Genomic DNA, 23,415 nt, shown 5'->3' with positions numbered 1-23,415 from the left:
TCCAACCAAGATTTAACAGTTTAAGAAATTTTGATTTTATTCAGAGTGCAAAATACACCAAAATTGAGATTCATGGTCAAAGTTGCTCTTAAAAGGAGGGTGCAGATGCACAACCTTTTGCTAATACTCCAGAGAAGCCAGAGTATTCCTCACATAAACAGTCTTTAAAAAGATGAAGTGTGTGACTCACAGATCCCTTCAGCCTTCTCAGCAGAAGTCAAAAACAGTGATAAAATTATCTAGGGAAAAAAAAAACCTGGAGGATCCCCTTGTCTAACGGAATGAATGCTTGTGTCACACATGAGAAACCCACAAGATTCTTGAGAACTTTATACCAACAAAAACTCTGCCAGCTTGGATTTTAAGGGACACAGCACAAAGTGAAAGGCTGTCAAATAGTCAAAACTCTACGAACAACAAACTGGTTGTAAAGCTACTCAGCAGCAAATACATGATAACCTTCACGAAAAAGAAATCTTCATGAAAAACAGGACAGAAGCTTGAAAAGTCACAGCCTACAGAAAAATTATTACCAGATCTTGAAACCTGAGTTTGCCTGGATGGATTTTGAAACTGCCGGGATCAGTGACACCTTTAATCTTTTTCTGTTTGAAAGGAAATGTCTATAACTCTTATGCTATGGCTGTCCCCATCACTGCATTCTGGAAAGAGGTAGTAACTTGTCTCTTGACGTTCACAGGTTCATAGGTTAAGAGGAATTATTTTCAGGGCAGATTATACAAAAGCCTCACTCATAATTTATTTAGGTAACAAAATTTAGAATGTCTAATTCAGTCCATTCTGCAGGAGATCAGCCCTGGGATTTCTTTGGAGGGAATGATGCTGAAGCTGAAACTCCAGTACTTTGGCCACCTCATGCGAGGAGTTGACTCTGGTCAACTCAATTGGAAAAGACTCTGATGCTGGGGGGATTGGGGGCAGGAGGAGAAAGGGACAGAGGACGAGATGGCTGGATGGCATCACTGACTTGATGGACGTGAGTCTGAGTGAACTCCGGGAGTTGGTGATGGACAGGGAGGCCTGGTGTGCTGCGATTCATGGCGTCCCAGAGAGTCGGACACGACTGAGTGACTGAACTGAACTGAAGTTGATGAGATTTAGGTAAGGTTTTTTTAATGTGGAGTTAAGGCTGTAATGAGGTTGACAAGACTTTGCAGATAGGATAAATGAATTTTGCATGTGGGAAAGAAGTGAATCTTAGGTCAGAGGGGAGGCTGTGTAGGTACAATAATGACTTTCCAAAAACACCACATTTTAATCTTCAGCACTTATGAATGTGCTTAACAGAAAGGATAAAATGGGATTAATACCACTAATTAGCTGACCTTAAAATACGGCGATTATCTTGGATGATACAGCCATGAGTACACAGTGTAAAGGAAAAAAACTTTTATCTGAAGCAAACTGGGAAAAGGCACATAAGAGGTAACATCTGAACCCAGCTTAACAGAAGCAGCAGAAAGAAGCCAGGAGGAAGAAACAGGGCACACAAGGACATGGTGACCCATAAACACAGCATGTAGACCTGCGAGCAAAAAGAAAAATGGATGCATACTGCAGATTAAGGAAATTGTCTTTTATTGGTTGCTTGCTAAGAGTTTAAAGACAGATCGATGCTGAATTTTACATATTATTTTTTATTTTGGAATCTATTAAGATAATCATATAACCTCTTTATGTAAAAATTACATTGATTTTTCTTATATTAAACCAACCTATCATACCTAAAATAAATCCAAACTGGTCTTGATAAATTCTCGTTTTTATGTATTGTATGTGGGGTTGCTAATATTTTATTTAATATTTCTGCATTTACTTTTATAAATGATATTAGACTATCATTTATCATTAGGGCTTCCCTGGCAGCTCAGTGGTAACAGATCCGCCTGCCAAAGCAAGAGATGTAGGTTTGGTTCCTGGGTCAGCAAGATATGCTGGAGAAGGAAATGGCAATCCACTCCAGTATTTTTGCCTGGGAAATCCCATGGACAGAGAAGCTTAGCAGGCTACAGTCCATGGGGTTGCAGAAGAGTTGGACATAACTTAGGCTTCAGCAATACGTGAACCATGAACTTCCAGATGTTCAAGCTGGTTTTAGGAAAGGCTGAGGAACCAGAGATCAAATTGTCAACATCTGCTGGATCATCGAAAAACCAAGAGAGTTCCAGAAAAACATCTATTTCTGCTTTACTGACTATGCCAAAGCCTTTGACAGTGTGGATCATAATAAACTGGAAAATTCTGAAAGAGATGGGAATACCAGACCTGACCTGCCTCTTGAGAAACCTGTACGCAGGTCAGGAAGCAACAGTTAGAACTGGACATGGAACAACAGACTCGTTCCAAATAGGAAAAGGAGTACGTCAAGGCTGTATACTGTCACCCTGCTTATTTAACGTATATGCAGAGTACATCAGGAGAAATGCCAGGCTGGATGAAGCACAAGCTGGAATCAAGATTGCTGGGAGAAATATCAACAACTTCAAGATACACAGATGACACCACCCTTATGGCAGAAAGTGAAGAACTAAAGAGCCTCTTGATGAAAGTGAAAGAGGAGAGTGAAAAAGTTGGCTTAAAGCTCAACATTCAGAAAACAAAGATCATGGCATCCAGTCCCATCACTTCATGGGAGATAGATGGGGAAACAGTGGAAATAGTGTCAGACTTTATTTTGGGGGGCTCCAAAATCACTGCAAATGGTGACTGCAGCCATGAAATTAAAAGACGCTTACTCCTTGGAAGGAAAGTTATGAGCAACCTAGACAGCATATTCAAAAGCAGAGACATTACTTTGCCAACAAAGGTCCATCTAGTCATGGCTATGGTTTTTCCAGTAGTCATGTATGGATGTGAGAATTGGACTATAAAGACAGCTGAGTGCCGAAGATTTGATGCTTTTGAACTGTGGTGTTGGAGAAGACTCTTGAGAGTCCCTTGGGCTGCAAGGAGATCCAACCAGTCCGTCCTAAAGGAGCTCAGTCCTTTGTGTTCATTGAAAGGACTGATGCTGAAGCTGAAACTCCAATACTTTGGCCACCTGATGCAAAGAGCTGACTCATTTGAAAAGACCCTGATGCTGGGAAAGATTGAGGGCAGGAGGAGAAGGGGGTGACAGAGGATGAGATGGTTGGATGGCATCACTGACTCAGTGGACATGGGTTTGTGTAGACTCTGGGAGTTGGTGATGGACAGGGAGGCCTGGTGTGCTGCGATTCACGGGGTCGCAAAGAGTCGGACATGACTGAGCACTGAACTGAAGTGAACTAGCCACTAAACAACACCATGACAAACTAGGCTCTAACTTTCCTTTCCTGTATGGTCTTTCTTGAATTTCGACACCACAACTGCGCTAGCCTAAAATAAGTTGAAAGTATTTCTCCCTTAGCTGTTCTTCAAAAGGTTTTGAAAGACTGGCACTATTTCTTCCTTAAATGGCTAGTGGAATTCATAGATGAAATCATCTGTACCTGAGTTTTCTATGATCAAAGATTTTAATTATAGATTCAATTCCTTTAACAGTTACAGAACTATTTGATTTTGTTTGTTCTAGTGTCAATTTTGTTAACTTGTATTTTTCTAGAAATTTATCCATTTCACAAAAATTTTAAATTCAAGTCATTTATAATATCTTTTTAAGTATGTATACATTCTATAATAACACTGTTTCTTTCATTCCTGATGATGATTCTTTTCTCTCCTTCTTGTTTTCAATTTTATTAGTCCTTCCTCACCCACATAAAACCTACAGACATCCCTTTTGGATTGGCTGATGCTCTGTATTGTATGATTATTTCCTATATCAAAATTTCTGCTCTTATTTTTCTCTTCCTCCTTTTCTTGGTTAATTCTGCTCATCTTCTGATAAAGTTTTACCTCAAAAATTTTTGCCATGTAGCACTTTCACCATCATTCATCTAAAAATATCTTCTCATTTCCTATGAGCCTTTTGCACTACCTTTGTTTCTGATTCCTAGTTTAATTCCACTGTGATGAGAGAACATATTTTATATTATTTCAATCCATTAAGTTTCACCTATGAGTCCTACCAAACATTTAAAGGAAGAAACAATGTCAGTCTTACAAAAAACTCCTTCAATCCTTTTACCTTTGCTTAGACCTGTTCTATGACTTAACATGGTCAATTTTTACAAAAGTCCATTTTTAAAAAGAACATACTTCTGCAAATGTTAGGGGGTAACATGCTCATTAAGCCAAGCCTGTCGATCCCACTGAAATTTTCTACACTCATGCTGTGTTTCTATGTTATATTGTTTTAATTACTAAGAAATGTATGTGTTGAAATCTCCCATTATAATTTGTGGATATGTCCATATATCCTTAAAGTACTGTCAATTTTTTACTTATCTTGAGGGCATGTTGTTATGCATACAAATTTAGAATTATTATATGTTCCTGGTGATTTTAAACTTTTAAAGTTATGAAATAATCACTATTTCTTATAATTTTTTGTTTTAAATTTTACTGTATCTGCTATAAATATGGTTTTCTTTCAATTGTCACCTGTCTAGATTGCTTTTTTCCTTAATTTTTACATTTAATATTTTTTTCTTTTGGTGGCCCTTGTTTTGGGGGGGTGTGCCTCATGGCCTGTCAGATCTTAGTTCCCTGATCACCTAACCAGGGATGAAACCTGCATCCCTGCAGTGGAAGCACATAGTCTAAACCACTGGAAGTCCCCCTGTTTGGCTGCTTTTGAGAATTTTTTCTCTTTTCCTGATTTTCTGAAATTTCATTATGCTGTGTTTGAGTACTTCTTTTTATTCATCCTACTTGGAATTCTCTGGCCTTCATGAATCTATAGAGTGATCTTGCTCATTTATTTAAAAATATCCTCATTTACCTAATCTCCAAATATTGCTTCTGCTTCATTTAAGATAATTTCTACAGAGTCATCTGACTCGTCAATAGTAGTAATTTAAGTTAGAAGACAGTAAGATTCTATCTTTAAATAACCACCAACCTAAAACCAGTAAAAATATTTCAAGAATGAAGGCAAAAGAGTTATTTTCAGACCAACCAAAACTGAAAGACATCACTACCAACAGACCCACACTAAAAGGAAATTACTAAAGGGTATCCTTAGGCAAAAAGATCTCACTGCAGGTAAAAATCAGAGATCCAGGATCAATGGAGAGCAACACGGTGATAGATACATAGGTAAAGTTTAGATGAACACTGACTATACAAGACACTGTCTTTAGGTAACACGTGTATGTGTTTGTGTACCTATGTATGTGTATGAACATAATGTACTAATAGAGAAAGAGAGTCAAATAAAAACTAAGTGGTCTAAGATAAGTTAAATGGAAAAAAGGAGAGATTAGGCAGGATAAACAGAAAGCATGAAGAAAGATGAGACTTAAGCCCTAATAAATAAGTAAATACATGAAATTAAAATGGATTAGATGTACCAATGCCACATTTTTTTCAGCAAGGATTTTAAAAAATTACTTATTTGTAAAAACCCACAGGACATGTAATACCAAAAGTGAACCTCGATGCATGCTGCACTTTGGGCTATCACACAGGGTCACCCATGGTCACGGATGTGCACTGTGGTGCCGGACACTGGCGGTGGGAGAGACTGTGGGAACAACAGGTATGGGAACCCCACAGTCTTGGCTCAATACTGTGGTCAGCGAACTGCTCTAAAATACATTTTATTACTTAAAAAGTCATTCAGTTTAATGACCAGAGATAAGTAATCCCAAAAGTAATAACTTTATGCTATATAAAATATAAGCTTCAGTTAAAACTTAAGCTTTAAATGAGAAGAGTGACCTCTAAAACTTCATTCATATGAAATATAAGGTAAAATATTATTGTTCACTTTGCAGTTATCCTTTGTAAAAACACAAAACAAATAGATAAAATCAAAACAATTTAAAATATATTTAACATGAAGTCAAAATCTTGATTAACATGTATGTTGTTTAGGTATTATCCATAGATAACACTAACTATGCAAACTAGTGCTGCAGTCAACAGGGTCACAAAGAGTCAGACACGACTGCGTGACTGAACTGATGCTATTTACTTTGAATAGTAAGTCTTTGCGAGTAAAATGAGAAATTACTACCTAAAAACTTGACTGAACACCAATATTGTAAAGCAATTATCCTTCAATTAAAAATAAATAAATTAAAAAAAAAAAAAAAAACAACCCTGACTGAATCTTGCTGGTAGTTAAAAATTAGTTAAGAACCAGGAACCATGCAAGTACTACATAAGCTTCATCTCATATCGTCTTTTCAGCATTATGACATAGGTACTTTCACAAGGAAATGGAGGCTCTACGAAGTAAAACAGTTTACCAAAAAATAAAAAATAAAACTGGAAAAGTCAAGGTTGGATTCCACATCTGACTGAAGAGCTTAAAATCCTAACCACTACAGAGCAGTAACTTTCTTTAGTAGTACTCATTTTTTGGCTGCACCGGGTCTTTGTTGCTGTGTGCAGGCTTTCTCTAGCTGCAGTGAGCAGGGGCTACTCTCTAGCTGTGGTGTGCAGGCTTCTCGCTGCGGTGGCTTCTCTGTTGCAGAGAACAGGCTCTAGAGTGCACAGGCTCAGGAGCTGGGACACAGAGGCTTAGCTGCCCTGTGGCTAACTGCCCTTAGTCGAATCTTCCTCGACTAGAGGCTGAACATTGGCAGGGGGACTCTAGCTGTGGTGTGCAGGCTTCTCGCTGCGGTGGCTTCTCTGTTGCAGAGAACAGGCTCTAGAGTGCACAGGCTCAGGAGCTGGGACACAGAGGCTTAGCTGCCCTGTGGCTAACTGCCCTTAGTCGAATCTTCCTCGACTAGAGGCTGAACATTGGCAGGGGGATTCTTAACCAGTGGACTACCAGGAAAGTCCTATTTTCTACTTTAATTTCTTGATAAAGAAATAATGAAAGATTCATGATCTCATTTCTAATTACTAGATTTTCTGCAGAAATGGATATAAAACAAGTTTTAGAAGACTGTTGCAATGCATGGCTGATAAAATCAAATTAATATATACGAATCAAAGTGTTTCTGTCAGTTTTTTCATTTAAATCTGTACTTAAGTAAGGATGCAATCCAACTGCTATGTTGTATTACTTCATCTGCCACTCTAAGAACATACAGCAGTATAACTTCAGAGTTAGTTCTAAGTCAACATATGCAGTAAACTGAGATGGCAATGAGATAATCTATGACTAATAAACTACTGTTAGAGCTAGAAGCATCCTAGAAGACAAGTCGGAAGCAAAACACCTGTGGCAAACTAGAAAAATGGTCTTTTGAGAAGAAGAAAATGAAATTCAATCAAATGCTTATGTACTATAATTTAGTATTTACTGACCATTTTCTATATGCCAGGCACTGTACTGGATACTGGGAGCAGAGAGAGAAGATGGAGAGACAAGAGCTCCAATACTGACAGGCGCAAGTACAAAAGGTACCTAACTTGAGGGGAAACGGGGAAGAAACTAGGAAGAAAAGAGGTCAAAAAGGATTTACTACTGGAACTGACATATGAGGCAAGTCATAAAGGATAAATAGAAAATGGAACAGGTAAAGAAAGGCAAAGAACAAGAAATACAAGGTGCAGAAACAAGTAAAGCAGAGTCCATTTAAAGAACTGAAAGAATTTCATGCAGGATGCATAAGGAAGACAGGGGAGGAGAGAAATCAGAAGGCCTATAAAGGGTCTTCATGAGGGTGAATTTTATCTTGAAGGCTAGTGAAGGAGGTTAGACATGAAAAAGACATCATGCGAAAGGTAAGAAACAGTAACTGATGTTAAAAAAGAGAGAGAGTAAGAGTGGTAGTGAAGATGGACAAAATACAAAAATGTTATGTAAATAGGCACAGAGAACAAGGGAAAGGCAAACATCTAGGACCTTTCTAGTGTCATTAACTGAGTGAATGATGATGCTGTGACTGAATATAGAGGTATGAGTATCAGGTTATCACTGAATACCTCAAGTGATAACTGAGTCCTGTCCTTCAAGGGTCAAGGAGAAGCTTTCAAGAAGAATCAATATTTAGTATGGGATTTAAAAGATGAACAGAAAGTATGACAATGGGCTGGAGTTTAAAAGTTGGTGGTAAATGGGAGGCACTGGTCAATGACAAAAGATGAGGCGAGAGAGGTCAGAAGCTGACCTGGCCTTTATTATCCAAGCTATGAAGAATTATGTTAGGTTTACATGGAAGAAAAAGAAAGGATCGTATTTTTATTTTGGAAAAAAAAAAAAAAAGGACTCTGACTATAAGATGGCCTAGACCAAAGTTGAAAGATGTCAGAGTGGGTGGGGGTGGCAAGAAAGAACCCAAGTAAGAAATGGCAGTGGACACATCTGAGTGAAGACCAGATCTATGGGGTGGAATTAAGCTTACACACCTTCTTCTGTATAACTGCTCACCTATCCATCCACTCTTTTAAAAGCAACAAATTTACCCATCTTTGAAAACGAAGTCATGTTATTTTTTTTAAATATCATTAGCCAAAGGATTTAATTGCAAGTCACAACAACCCCCTCCCCCTCCTTGCCCAAATCAGGAAAGACTTAAAGAAGGAAGTACATTTTGGACTTTAAAATATAAGATTATTATCACTTATTTATTAACTAAAAGATAATAAAAATGGATTAAGAAAAATAAATAGAATCCTGATTTAAAACCTGTAAAAACCAAAATTCTGGTATGTGGAATTGAGAGGATGGTGGTACCATTTACCACGAGGAGGCAAGGAGTGTGTGTATGTGCGTGCATAGAGAGAAAAGAGAAAAGAGAAAAAAAGAGAGGGGGGAAAAAAGGGGTGGGGAGGACTGAAATGGGAAAGATAATAATAAATACTTTTTATTTTGTGTGTTTAGTAAATACAGTTTTGAATAGGCTGCCATTAGAGGCACTTGTGAGGCATTTAAGTACCAATATCAATTAAGCAAGGATATGACATTCAAGACTGAGATACAAACATTTGCTACTCAAGAGAGAAAAGTGGGCTGGCAACAGAAGTTTGGATGTCAGCAGCATAAACAGGGCAACTGAAACCCTAGGAGTAGCTAATACTCGTGGAGAATACACAGTGGTAAGATGGTAAGTGGTACGATGGCCTAGGACAGAGCCTTAAAAATCCTATGCTTTACAAATTGATAATGTAAATGATGTCCACAGAAGAGACTTAAAAGATGTACCAGATTAAGCTAAAATGGAAATCAGAAAACAAGGTTATCAAAAACTAAGGCAAGAAAGTGTCTTTTCAGAAAAAATAAGTGGTCAACAATATCCACTGTTGCCAAGTTAAAGACTCATATGTCTGTGGCATTTAGCATCAAGGACATAATCTTTATTTATTTATTTTTTTAGCTTAAAGATTTATTTATTTTTTATTTTATTTTTTTAAATTTTTATTTTTACTTTATTTTACTTTACAATACTGTATTGGTTTTGCCATACATTGACATGAATCCACCACAGGTGTACATGCGATCCCAAACATAATCTTTAAAAGAACAATTTCAGTCAAGCAAAGAGAGAATGGAAAGCAAGGTAGCAGAGACTATAAGCAAAGGAAAATCTTTCAGGAAACCTAGTTATAAAGATGACATATGGAGACTGGAGAGATTTCTAATTGATGGAGAGTTTTTTGTTTTGTTTCCTAAAAGCAAGGAACCAGTGGACAGCAAAAGGGTGAAGATATATGATGAAGGAGGTTTCAACAGAAGAGGTCCCTGACGTGGCAGGGGATGGGCTTCAAAGCACAGATGAAACAGTATCTTTCAACAAAGGAGAAGCATATTAAAACATAAAGCAGAGGGGGTGTGTGTGTGTATTTTCCACTCACATAAACTTATATAAGGTCTTATAAAACAGAAAAACTATATAAATTATGTTGCATCTATATACAGAAATTATAACAATGATTTTTTTTCAGTGGTCATGTATGGATGTGAGAGTTGGACTATAAAGAAAGCTGAGCACAGAAGAATTGATGCTTTTGAACTGTGGTGTTGGAGAAGACTCTTGAGAGTCCCTTGGACTGCAAGGAGATCCAACCAGGGTATCCTAAAGGAGATCAGTCCTGGGTGTTCATTGGAAGGACTGATGTTGAAGCTGAAACTCCAATACTTTGGCCACCTGATGCGAAGAGCTGACTCATTTGAAAAGACCCTGATACTGGGAAAGACTGAAGGCAGGAGGAGAAGGGGACGACAGAGGATGAGATGGTTGGATGGCATCACCAACTCGATGGACATGGGTTTGGGTGGACTCTGGGAGTTGGTGATGGACAGGGAGGCCTGGAATGCTGTGGTTCATGGGGTCCCAAGGAGTTGGACACGACTGAGAGACTGAACTGAACTGTTCTCTGTGAGATAAGATCATGGTCTTTACTGTTTTATTGTTCTTTCATATTTTTCAAATTTCCTATGATAAGCATATAACTATTTTTTAAATGTCTCTAACTTCTGAATTATAAAAAGTAATTCACCATTAAAGCAGAAAACCTAGAAACCAAAGCAGAAAGGGGAAAACAATATCTATAACCTCTGAATGTGCTGCTTTCATAGCTTGACAAAAATATGTCAGCTGTACTACTTAAGCTAACATTTTCTCAGAAAAAGGAACATTAAGAGTAACACTGAACTAGAATAATCAAAATTGACATGTGACTCTACTATCATTCACAGACATAGAAGAAAAAGTGAACTCCAGCTTCCTCTTAGCTACCCAAATCTCCATTTTAAAATAGGATTAGTAAATCTCCACTTAGGTAGAATTCAGATTTGGAGGCTTATTATTCATTTAGAAATAAATTTTTACAATACTTTTCCTTCCTGGCCATGATGATTTTTACTATTTAATTATTAATAACACCCACAACTAACATTCATGCTCACTGGCAACACTTTAAAAAAAGGAAATGAAAAATGCAAACTTACAGCTGTGGTAAATTTGGTCTAACGAAGGGATCATTTTCTGCTCCATTGACTGCTTTGTTTTTCCTTTGTTTTGATTCAGAATTGGTAGACGGTGCCTGAGAATTATTAGCTGCGGGAGGTTTGCGTTTGGCTAGAAGTTTCCTTTGCCTTTCAATATCTTCCCTTTGCTGATTCACCCATTCTTGTTGCCTACATAAAAATAAACGTGGAAAAAAATTAACCTTCCTTTACTTTTCACATTTAAAACATGAAAATACATTAGTAAACATGAAAAATCACATAATATAAACATGTAACGTTATGGTCCCACTCTTGTGAACCAACACCTTCTCACTGGAAACATACATTTTAAAATGAGGTCTTCCCTAAACCCCCTGAATGAGAAAGATGTGTTGCCACATATAACTTCACAGTACCTGTAGCTCCCCATCTTCTCTTTTCTAACATATATATCTATGGACACTTGATCTCAATATGTCTGGTTAGACTAAATCACTCCATGAGAAGAGAGACAATTATTTTATACCCTATATGTACCCTTAGTGCCCAGCATAGTGACTGGCACATGCTAGGCATTCAATAAATATTTCTTGAATAGAATAAATCAGCTATTAAAAAAAAAGAAATAACAGAATTAAGGAGTAGGTTTTATACATTCATCTCAGCACTGTTTAAACAAAAACTTGTAAAAGACAAATGTGAATTTATTAATAAAGTGTTATCTTCTAAATGTATCTCTGTTAAATTTCAGGGAAGGGTAAGTGGTATACTGAAATGAAACAAAAACTGACCTCAGAAATTTAGAAGAAAAAAGGAATTTTGACACTTTAAAGAGAGAAAATACCAAGAAAAATTTAGATGGCATTGAAAAATGGGCAACTAATTTAGTTAAAAATATTACTGTTTCTAATTGAAGCTTTTAAAAACCATCCTCTCATATAACATATTAAGCCTGTTCTAATATAATTATCTTCCCTCTTAGGTCGCCTTACCACACTAGGAAAAAATTTTTTAAAAACTAAATGGTGATTATGACAGGATGTAGAATTTTGTCTAATTCTTTTATTGCATCAATTGAGATGATTTTGGTTGTTTTCCTTCACTGTATTAGGTGACATATCACACCGATTAATTTTTGTCTGCTGACCTATTCTCAAACCAGGAATAAATCCCACTTTGTCACAGTGTATAACTCTTTTAATGTAAAAAAACAAAAAACAAGAAACACATAACCTCCATGGTGATGGTACTCAGATTTAGAACAAGTCAAATATTTCAATTCCTCACTCCTTCACCCCTATTCAGACCAGGACTAGAGAACTTCCACTCTACCGACAAAGACTTGTTTTACACACGTTTCAGAGTCCCATGATCCCAGTCAGGCTGTGCAGAACATGAAAGGGAAGGAATGAAGGAGAACCCAAGTAAAAGAGCAAAATGCTGGAGAAAAGTCTCAAGAAGAGTAAGGATAGAATATGACTTTAATCCAGTTTTCTACTGGAAGTAGGAATAATTTCAGTTTATTTAAAAAATTAATTTTAAATCTAGTTTAGAGTACAATCAAGAGAATAAAAATAAGCAGCAATAATCCTACTGAAATAATGAAAGAATTACTCTAATGGACACACACACACATATAAATATAGTGACTGATTATTCAGTAATGACCATACAGTTTAGAGATTATTAATTTAATATTATTAATTTTTATTTCTCTTATCTTCCAACTATTTTGGGTTATATCACAGCTTAAAAAATATACACTGATTAACTGTTTGACATTAAATATATATGTAACAACATACAGCAGGCCCTCAGTAAATGCTTATTAGTTAGAAAAAAATACAATTTCTTAAAACTGGGTTATTGCTTTATTATAAAAGGATATAGCTCAGAAACAGCTCCAGTACTCTTGCCAAAAAATCCCATGGACAGAGGAGCCCAGTAGGCTGCAGTCCATGGGGTCGCTAAGAGTCAGACACGACTGAGCGACCTCACTTTCACTTTCATGCACTGGAGAGGGAAATGGCAACCCACTCCAGTATTCTTGCCTAAAGAGTCCCAGGGACGGAGGAGCCTGGTGGGTTGCCGTCTATGGGGTCACACAGAGTCGGCCACAACTGAAGCGACTTAGCAGCAGCAGCAGCAACAGCCAGATGGAAGAGTTGCACAGGACGAGGTATGGGGGAAGAGACATGGAGCTTCCATGCTCTCTCTGAGCCGATAACCTTCCCAGATCTCCACACATTCACCAACCCGTAAGCTCCAATTTTAACTCTTTGACAGCTTAATGGAGAAATTTTAACAACTGGCGGAGTTTGTATTTTAGTTTATATTTAACCTTCTTTTATTCATTACCAGGACAACTGTAGATCTGAGTTTAGCAGCTCAGAAAAACACTAAAAATTTTTAAGTTGTATCTCAACTCTCTTACTTTCTATTTCTACTGTTAATATTTTAGTTCAAGCCTAATCACCTTTCATTTGGATCCTTCTCCATCTAAATTGTCAACAATTTATGTTCTTTTCAGTATTATTCCCACATTTCTGTCAGTTATCTTTCAAAACCTCAAATTTGACCACACACACTATATAAAACTTTAACAGCTCCCTTTTATCAACAAAATTAAAATCCAAACTTCCTATCATCACAAAGACACTGTCCAATACCTAACACCCAGAAACAGTTGTGTTGAACAGAAGCTGGGTAAATCAACCAAGATAGATACAAGACCATTCTATACTTAAGTCCTGGGAACCAATGTCTGAAATAGCAATGTTTATGTGATACTATATGAAATAAAGCTTTGCCTACATTCTCCATTTAACTGGACTGACTCTGGGAAAGCTGATTTAAATGCTGGCACTACTCTTGCTTTGCAGGTTTTGGGGTAGGGGCAGCAATTGATCCTGGCTCCTTAACACAGAAATAGTCAACCTACCCTTTCCTACCACCAACCTGAGAAAATGGATTTCTCCATTTTAAAGTTTACCTCAGATGTGCTAAAGCCACATGTTCAGTTCAACTGACTTTTGAGTTATTATGCCTGACACTGCAGTGAAAATGTGTTTGTCTTTCCCACAAGAATAATGAGCAGACAAATGCTGAAGGAAGGACTGAGGAATGGGAGAGGGGGAAAAAAAGAAAAAAACAACTAAGCAGAAAACCCCCAAGATATGCAGATACAAATCTTGCAATTAAAGTTAAAATTTTTAACAATTTCCCTCTCAACTAACCTATAAAAGCTAGGTCAGTTTATGTTTTGGAAAGTCATATTTAAAATAATACATGATACTATACAGATGAATGCTAATTAATCAAGAAGTTTGCTAAAGCTAAAACTGTAATGCCTCTTTTATGTTCCTTTCAAATGTATTAAGTTCTATGATTTCAAAGAGTAGTGAGGAGTAAATATAGAACATAAAATTCCACATCTATAATCTTTGAAAATAACAAACACCCAAACGAATACTAAATCTTTTAAAATGTAAGAGTGACTAACTTTACAAGATTCTGAAATGCAAAACCATCTGTCCATTGTTCAGTAAATGAAGCACCATGTCTAACTGTTGTGAAATGCCCAAGGCGTAATCTGTCTTGCATACTCTTCTCTCGGCTTGACAGTTTTTCTTGTGTACTCTGAAAAAAAAGGGAAAAAAAATCATCATTCAACTTTATTAATTTAAACTTTAAAAACACAGGACTAGTGAAAGGAGAGGGAAATTTTATTGAACTTTTTTTTTTGATGTGGACTTTTTTTAAGCCTCTACTGAATTTGTTACAATACAGTTTCTGTCTTATGTTTTGGTTTTTTGACCACGAGGCATGTGGGGTATGTGAGGATCCTAGCTTCTCAACTAGGGATCGAACCCACACTCCTGCATTGGAAGGTGAAGTCTTAATCACTGGACTGCCAGGGAACTTACCTTCTCAATAAGCAGTTTCTTGCTCATTGATATGCACTTATTTAATCGCTCTTTGTATTTTTCAAGTAGCTTTTGCTGCTCATCTATCTGCCGTCTGAGATCACAATTAGCCTACAATATAAGTAGATAATGAAAAAGGTCTAGAATTGTGTATATGAGACATTTAAGAATATTTATACTTTTTGAAAAATGTCATAAAGAGAAGGATTAATAAGATTAAGTATTTGAATGTGATACTAAAAAAAATGTTAAAATACTTACTTACCATAAGAATAACAACACTGTTACACGCTGCTTAGTTGTATAGTGAAAAGTACATGAAATATGTATTTATACTCCATAGGTTCAAATCTACACTCTAGGTTATATAATTTGGGGGGCTAAGTTAAATAAATTATTTGAACCTTATTTCTAAAGTTGTCTTAAAGGTCTGCTCTGTTATTTCTAAAACAGAGCAACATCATTCTATCTCATTTGAAATAACTGAAATACAAAGTGACTAACACTTAAAAATGAATGTGAGTTCTCCTTCATCTTTTGTAATAAAACATCTCCATTAAACATGTGGGTAACACTGCAGACGCCTATCCAATAGCTAACTGTTCTCAGCACCTTTCTCAGCCACATGAATACAAATTTTGTTAACTCTGCAGGCAGTCATATGCTCAGTCCCTCTTTCTAAGCTCAGAAGATGAGTCTCAGTAGTCTAGTACAGTCACCAGGAAGTAACCTGGAGAGCTTGTTGGAACACAGATTACGGGAATCCATTCCCAGTTTCTGAATAAGTAGCTCTGGAGTAGAGTCTGAAACTTCATTTCTAATAAGTCCGCTAGTAAGGTTGATGCTTCTGGTCTGGGGATGATTCTTTGAAAACCGTAGGTCTATGCCAATTACGGTATAAGCCAAAAGAGAGCAGTATAATAAATAAAAAATGCCAGGAGAAAAATACAGCTGCCAATCTAAAAGTATGTATCTAACAAAAAGCTGTTTTCCAAGGAAAAGGGTAAAATAAAATAGTTTCAGAGGAACATATATGAAATTTAGCATCAGATCCTTATCATTATCTTCTAGTTGAACAGAAACCCAACAAATTGTGTATGTGTGACTTGAAAATCTAAGACTAGCTAGTGTATTTCCCATCTCCTTGCAGCTAACGACGATCAGTGAAATGTAAGCAGAAGTTGTGCAATGGAATACTCAAGAACACTATGCAGGAAACTGCTGTATTTTTAATTTCTTTCCTCTTCTGCTTAAGAACAGAGATACTATAACTGTGACTTTGATAAATATATTGTACCTTGATATAATCTTCAAAATGAAGGCCATGTACTAAGGGGAGGGAGCAGAAAAACTGAGGGAGACAAGATTCCATATGACACCTGGGCCACCTCCTTCTGTTCTTCTCTTAAAAAATAATATGGTATTTCATTTAAAGTACTGTTGTTTATGGAAACTTGTCCAGATGCCTATGGCCTGCATAGCTCAGTCATCTCTACTTGCTAGCAAAGCTCTGCCTGGCTGGAAATAAAGCAGAACCAATAAAATTGCATTTTCACAAAACTTAACCGTCTTCCATTCAAAGGCCTATGGCCTCTTAGGCTTTGTCCAAGGTGGCAACAGCCCAACTGCACATGTGCAGACACTGCTGTCTAGATAGATGAACAGTCTCCAGGCCCTCCTCAGTCACATCTGGGATGAATGGTCAGTGTGGCACCAGGGGCCACACTGCAGGGTCCTGCTTGGCCTCCATCACTTGCTTGGGGCTCAGGGAAACACTCGGTCCCTCGTCCCCTCAGAGGTGAGCAGTTTGCAGAGAACAGAAAAACCTATCTCAGATATATTAGTGAGGGGCACTGTGTTCCATGGGTTATCTCAGCACCATTTCCTTCTGGGCCTGCTATGGAAGGACCGGCCTCCACCCCTAACTGGCTTTAGTGTGGGGCAAGTAACTCAGTGGGCAGGAGACACTGCACCCTCAAGCTCTGACTTGGAACACCCCCCCACCCCCGCCTTTCTGTTCTTCTCTCAAAAAGTAATACTGTATCTTATTTAAAGGACTGTTGTTTATGTTCTCTGTTACTAACAACCAAAGACGACAGCTAAATGATAAAAAGATGCTGTAGTACCAGTGTAGGAATACACAGAGAACATGGTACTTAACACAGAACACTCAAATACATGTATTTGTTTATGAAAATGAGATTGTATGATGGAGCTGGCAGTAAAGAGTAGACTTAACTACATGGTCTAGATAACTGGTTCTCTATACAGAAAGAAATTAAAATGAAACCTTATTTCACATCATACCCCAAAATGAATTCCAGTGAGATTTATAACTTGTATTGAAAAAGCAGACTATAAATTTTTTTTAAAGAAGATACAGACGAACATCTTTATGGTCTTAGGGACAAAAATAATGAATTATTTTGGTATATCTTTGATAATAATTTGGTACAAACTATAAATAAAGAGGTCGCTCAGTCATGTCTGACTCTTTGCAACCCCATAGACAGTAGCCTGTCAGGCTCCTCTGTCCATGGGAGTCTCCAGGCAAGAATACTGGAGTGGGTTGTCACGTCCTTCTCCAGAGAATCTTTGCAACACAGGGATCGAATGCAGGTCTCCTACACTGTGGGCAGATTCTTTACAATCTGAGACACCAGGGAAACCCATAAAAAAAAAGAGAAATGCAATCATATAAATTTTAAATGATCTAATCAAAAGATAGCGCAAAGAAATAAAAAGACAATTTACACACTGGGAGAAAAATCAATATATACAGCCAACAAAAAAACGGATACAATTTTGAAAGACAGCAACTCATTAAGAAAAATGAGCAAAAAAAAAAGATCATTTACTTCACAGAAGAAATACAAACGGTTAATAAATATTTTACAAGATATTCAAAAAATAAAGTGAATGCATAATAACTAATACCTTGTTATATCCATTAAACTGAACCCCCAAATTAAATATGATTCTAATAAGCTTTGGCAAGGGTAATGAGCAATAAGATTATTCCCTGCTTATAGTTAGTGGAATGTAAACTGATCCAACCACCTTGGGAAAAATCTGCTTTTATAGAGTAGAGTTTAAGCTATGTATGCCCTATACTCTAGCCATGCCTTTCTAAGCATATAACACAGAGAAATTCTCCATGTGTGCCACAGAAGACATGTACAAGAGTGTGTCTTAGCAGAACTGTTCATAATAGCAAAAAGTAGAAATAAAATGTTCAACAAGAGCAGCAAAGATAAATTACAGTACATTCGTTTACGCCTTCCTATACAGCAGTGAAATGAACATGACAATCCCACGTATAATGTTTAGTGAAGACAAGCAGGGCCTACAGTATAATTTTGTAATTTAAAGTTCAAAAACAGTGAAATAATATGTTGTTAAGAATGTATAAGATAGATATAATATAACTATAAGAAACACAAAGGCATAAGAAATAGATACAAAATTTACAACAGTGGTCAATTTTACCATTGTAAGAGATGTCAGGGAGTGAACAGGATGGGAACGGGAGAGGCACACTAGATGTTTTAGAGGTTTTGGTCACAGATGATGGTTTCACTGAGTTTCTATACCAACAGTTCTGTTAGCTAAATTACAATCATTTGGAGAAGGTTTTTATTTTTCCCCTTTAATTAATTTATTTGGTTGAGCTGGATCCTAGGTACAGCATGTGCAATCTAGGTCCCTGACCAGGGATCAAACCTGGGCCCCCTTCATTGGGAGCATGGAGTCTTAGCCTCTGGACCATGCAGGAGCTTTTAAAACTACCAATGTCCAAGCCCTACGTCACACCAATATAATCAGAATTCCTCAGGGTAGGGTATAAGCATTGTTACTTTTATAAAGTGTCTCCCATGTTTTCCATCCAGTGATTCAAATGAGCAGCAAGGGGTGAGAACAACTACTTCATCCCTTACTAACTAACATATTAGGCATACTTTTTGATGTGTCTCTTTATGAAGTTTCCATTAAAAGGTTTATAACAAAATCAAGTAACTTTAAAACCACCATGAAATGGATATCTGTCTTAGGATAGCTGACCAAGTAAAAATAAAATTTTATAAACTTCTATTTCTCTAACTGCTTTTCAGTTCACATTTAAAGAGCTAATAAAAGTTTTTTCTTTAAATGGTTGATATGTTCAATTATGTCCTTAATACTAAAAGACTTAATTTCTCCCAATAAGAGAAATTTTTAAAAATGTTAAGTATTTTCTCAACTGTTTTACTACTGCCAAATAATTGGCAATGATGACTTCTTACTTACCCTGAGCAAGTCATCTATACGACCTTCCTTCTTTTCCAGGTCCTGGTTTTTATTACTTTCTAATGCTGCTAATTTCAGCATCGTAAGATCAGTCTAAATAAAAGAAAGCTATTTTATTATTCCATTATATATATATATTACTGCATGTAAACATAAAATTAGATTTAATTCTGATTCTAAAAATCACAGCATTGGAGTTTGTGTATGTAAAGGGTATCCCAAAAGGTCTTAGTGTAGTTTTAAGTTTAATTATCTTCAGAAATGTAAGTGCTACACAGACTTAAAAAAATTTTTTCAAAGGTTAATCATTTAAATTTTTAGAATATTGATAAGTGTATTCTTCATTAGAATTCAGTATAATCACTGTTATATGAAAACTCTAGCTGATTTTTGAACAGGGCAAAAACATTCACAAGCTGTTCACTGACTCAAAGCAATGTACTTATAAATCCTGGTCTAAAGATTATCCAAAGAAAGAAGTTTTGATACATTCACAAGAGTCTGGCCATGACCTGACAGGAAAAGTATAATGGTAATAAACTGCACAATTAAGGTGGCAAGCAAGAAGACCTACTTTTTCAATCCTTGGTTTCAGACACTCATTCAAAAACTGTCACATGTATATAGAGTTAAAATGAAAACTCCAATACTCAAAATTCACAAAACAAAGTAATTGCAAAAGATGTCTGATTTTCAAATAATTTTCAATTGTGTAGCATATATGATACACAAAAATACAGACATGTAAAACAAACTGCTTTAATATCCACTTATAACAAATATAACACCTTCAAGAAGGTATCAATTATATGTACTTAGATGTTAAGTTAAAAAATAATCAGTAAACAGAACTGACATGTTATGGTTGTCTTGGTTATTTAATTTGCTTAAAATTTGTATTTAACCAGTGTAACAAAGGACAGATTGACAGTAAACTGGGTTTCAATTTCTCACTCTCTACAAATTTTTTTGGTTGTTATTCAGTAGTTAGCTTTCTTGATATCGAATTTTACTTTATGATTATGTCTAAAACAGAAGACATCTTAATTGTGTACACAAACTGGTCACTGGTTTTTTATCCCTAAGTCATACAAAGAAATCTCAATTACTATTTACCTGAGTAATTTTAAAGGATAACTGCTTTGGCTGTACAATAGGGTGGTCCCCAAAAGCTAACGCAGTAGGAGAAGGGCTATTCGGTCGAACCTTAACAAAATATTAAATTTTACATTAGCAAAAATAATACAATAGCAAGATTCTTCTTGATGTTTGCCAGAAAACAACAAAATTCTGTAAAGCAATTTTCCTTCAATTAAAAAATGAATAAATTTTTAAAAAAGAATTAAAAGTAGATTTCTGCTTAACAACAACTAAATATTCCTTAAGTGTTTATTAGGATAATAACTCAAAACATAACTGAATTTTAAAAACTTTTTATCATTGTTTATTCAATAAGGATTGAGTACCTCCCTCTTACAAAGCCCAGTAAAAGAAGACAACCAGCCATCTGATAGATAGATAAAATAGAGAGGTATGAGCCTTGGTCTCAGACACTCATCCAAAAACTGTCACATGTATAAACTTTATATATATGCCTTGCCCTCAAGGAGTTTACAGTCTGGTTCCATAAAAGAAAATTGAATGCTTTCAACTTGTTAAATATAACAAGGCCAAATACATCATTTAAAAAAAAATTATCAAAAACAGCTTATGATGGTTCAAAAAGCAAAACTGAAAGACTTTACTATAGCAACAGAATTCTTTCAGCACTAGGGACAACAATGCATGCCCCTGTTGTTGCTGTTATGTTAGTTGCTCAGTCGTGTCTGACTCTGCATGACGCCATGGACGCTGGCTTGCCAGGTTCCTCTGTCCAGGGAATTCTCCAGGCAAGAATATTGGAGAGGGTAGCCATTCCTTCTCCAGGGGATCTTCGCAACCCAGGGGTCAAAATCAGTCTCCTGCACTGCAGTGGATTTTTTACTATCTGAGTCATCAGGAAGCCCTAATGCATGCCCATGTGTAATATAAAATCAGTTTACTGATAAGTTGCATGGTTTAACTAGTCACTAGTTTTAAAATACATTCACTGAAAACAGTCGATTACATCATGTACCAATGCTATCACTACAATTCCAAGCTATTTTTGAGTTTTATACTCTACTTGGTATACGGCAATATGATGTCCTCCAAGGTACAAAATGAGTAAGACATTAAAAAGTATTTATCTAGAGAAAGGACTAGAAAGCAACACTGGAAGTTACAACAGTGTAACTGAGTAAATGACAGACTAATTTTTAAAAATTCTTAATTCATCTTTAAATTAGTGAAAGCCAACACTGCTATTCTGGTTATACAATGAACTTTCACATAATCAAAGTTAAAAAACAGTAAATAAAATCCAACATGTAGGGCAATGCATATAAAAGAACTGGATCTTAAAAATGTCAGAAACAAACTAAAAAGTTTTCAGTGAATTTTTAGATCCAAGATCCTTTTCTTACCCCAAACTACATTATCCAAGGCTGACAGCTGCCTACTCTTTTCTCAAGGATTCCCAGAAAGGAATTATGCTACCACTTTAGTGGTTAAGAAATTTAACTGATAAGATCCCTGACCAATGATCGAACTTGGGCCCCAGCAGTAAAAAGTGCTGAGACCTAACCACTGGACTGCCAAGGAATTCCCAGTCCTATCATTCTTTTATAGAAACATTACTTCTTGGAAATAATTAACTCAGAAAATCTTTAAGAATCTCACTTTCAGAAATAAAGTTCTAACAGCATCAAATCACTGAAAAGAATTCAACTCACCTCAACAGAATGAAAGACTTTTTTAAAAAGGTAAATGCTTATATATATATATATATATATATATATAACCCCTGAGTTGGGAAGATTCCTTGGAGGAGGCCATGGCAACCCACTCCAGTATTGTTGCCTGGAGAATCCCCATGGACAGAGGGGCCTGGCGAGCTACAATCCATGGGGTTGCAAAGAGCCAGACACGACTGAGTGACTAAGCACATATACATAAAAGGCCTCAATAAAGACAAATTACAAAAATTCTTCATTCAGTACACATAACCTCTGAGACATAAAAACACATGGAAAAACTTACAGATGAAGAAGGAGTGGAATGTGAATGTGAATTCTGAGGCGAACGGATTGCAGGAGGTATGCCTCTTACTGGACTTGAGCCATTTCCACCTTGGTACTGAGGGTAAAAGGAAACACCACTATACATATATATATATATATATATAAATAAAACAAAAGTTTAGAAAGATATTGTTTTAGACATGGTATTACGAATTAATTTAAATATATTTTATTATTTTTGTGGCAGCCTCAAAGACAAATTCCCCCAGAGCAAAGAACATGTCTGATTTTTCCTTCAAATTTTAGCAGTTCCCTTATGCTTGTGAAGCCAGCAGGAGCTCTAATCCCGAGAAACTTTAATCTCTTTACAAGTAGATGTGTAGATGTTAATCAACTATCTTAAGACAGAACTGTCATTCCCAAGATCTGTTAAGTATCCAAATGTTCACAGCACTATAAAAGAACTACTGGACCAAGTCCCTTCTTAACAGCACAAAGTCTAATAAAAATTGATTCTTTCTTACATGCATTATAGTAAATGACTTAACCATGTATGAAGAGAAGCCACCTAATCTGTTCCATAGCTTTCTCAAGTCTCATGTTTCTGAACCAAGAATGGAAGGCAAAAACAATTTGCTGCTAATGGCTTCATCTCTGGGTATTAGGTATGAACAGCAGAAAAGGAGACTTCCTAGTGTGTTCATTAAATAACTTCCTACACCTAAAGAACTTACTCTAAATTTTTAATCTATAGTGCCTAGCACAATGCTCAGCACATAGTAGGCATTCAAGACACTTGAGATGTGTTTATTTGAACAGACCCTACCTTTGGCAAAGATTTTTAATGATATTAACACTAAGGGACTGACAGCAACTAACGAGCTTTAGGTGTATTTTATAGTCTCCAACAGTTTTAACTTAGATTCTGTAAACTCAAAAAAGAAAAACAATGGAGGATATATATATATGTGTGTGTGTGTGTGTGTGTATATGAGTGAAAGAGAGTGACTGTGTTAGTCATTCAGTCATATTCAACTCATTGCAACCCCATGGAGAAGAGCCCACCAAGCTCTTCTCTTCACGGGATTCTCCAGGCAAGAATACTGGAGTGGGTTGCTATGTCCTTCTGCGAGGGATCGTCTCA

General features: G+C 36.4%; 1 protein-coding gene across 2 annotated transcripts in view; it reads right to left on the bottom strand.

The window, feature by feature from the left end:
• Positions 1–23,415, bottom strand: part of TLK1 (tousled like kinase 1) — a 175,303-nt gene that overhangs the window by 36,458 nt on the left and 115,430 nt on the right. The window contains exons 6-11 of one of the 2 annotated variants that reach the window (XM_069577245.1): positions 22,291–22,386; positions 20,287–20,376; positions 19,171–19,263; positions 14,884–14,994; positions 14,460–14,596; positions 10,958–11,146 (exon numbers count right to left, since the gene is read on the bottom strand). In XM_069577245.1, coding sequence (XP_069433346.1) covers positions 10,958–11,146; positions 14,460–14,596; positions 14,884–14,994; positions 19,171–19,263; positions 20,287–20,376; positions 22,291–22,386 — 716 coding nt within the window. The remainder of the gene's footprint in view (positions 1–10,957; positions 11,147–14,459; positions 14,597–14,883; positions 14,995–19,170; positions 19,264–20,286; positions 20,377–22,290; positions 22,387–23,415) is intronic. The other variant, XM_069577247.1, reaches the window with a different exon arrangement.

The sequence above is a fragment of the Ovis canadensis genome, chromosome 2, assembly GCF_042477335.2.
Source record: "Ovis canadensis isolate MfBH-ARS-UI-01 breed Bighorn chromosome 2, ARS-UI_OviCan_v2, whole genome shotgun sequence".
Taxonomy (NCBI): domain Eukaryota; kingdom Metazoa; phylum Chordata; class Mammalia; order Artiodactyla; family Bovidae; genus Ovis; species Ovis canadensis.
The sequence above is the reverse complement of the archived record's forward strand: the minus strand, read 5'-3'. Positions and strand labels throughout refer to the sequence as shown.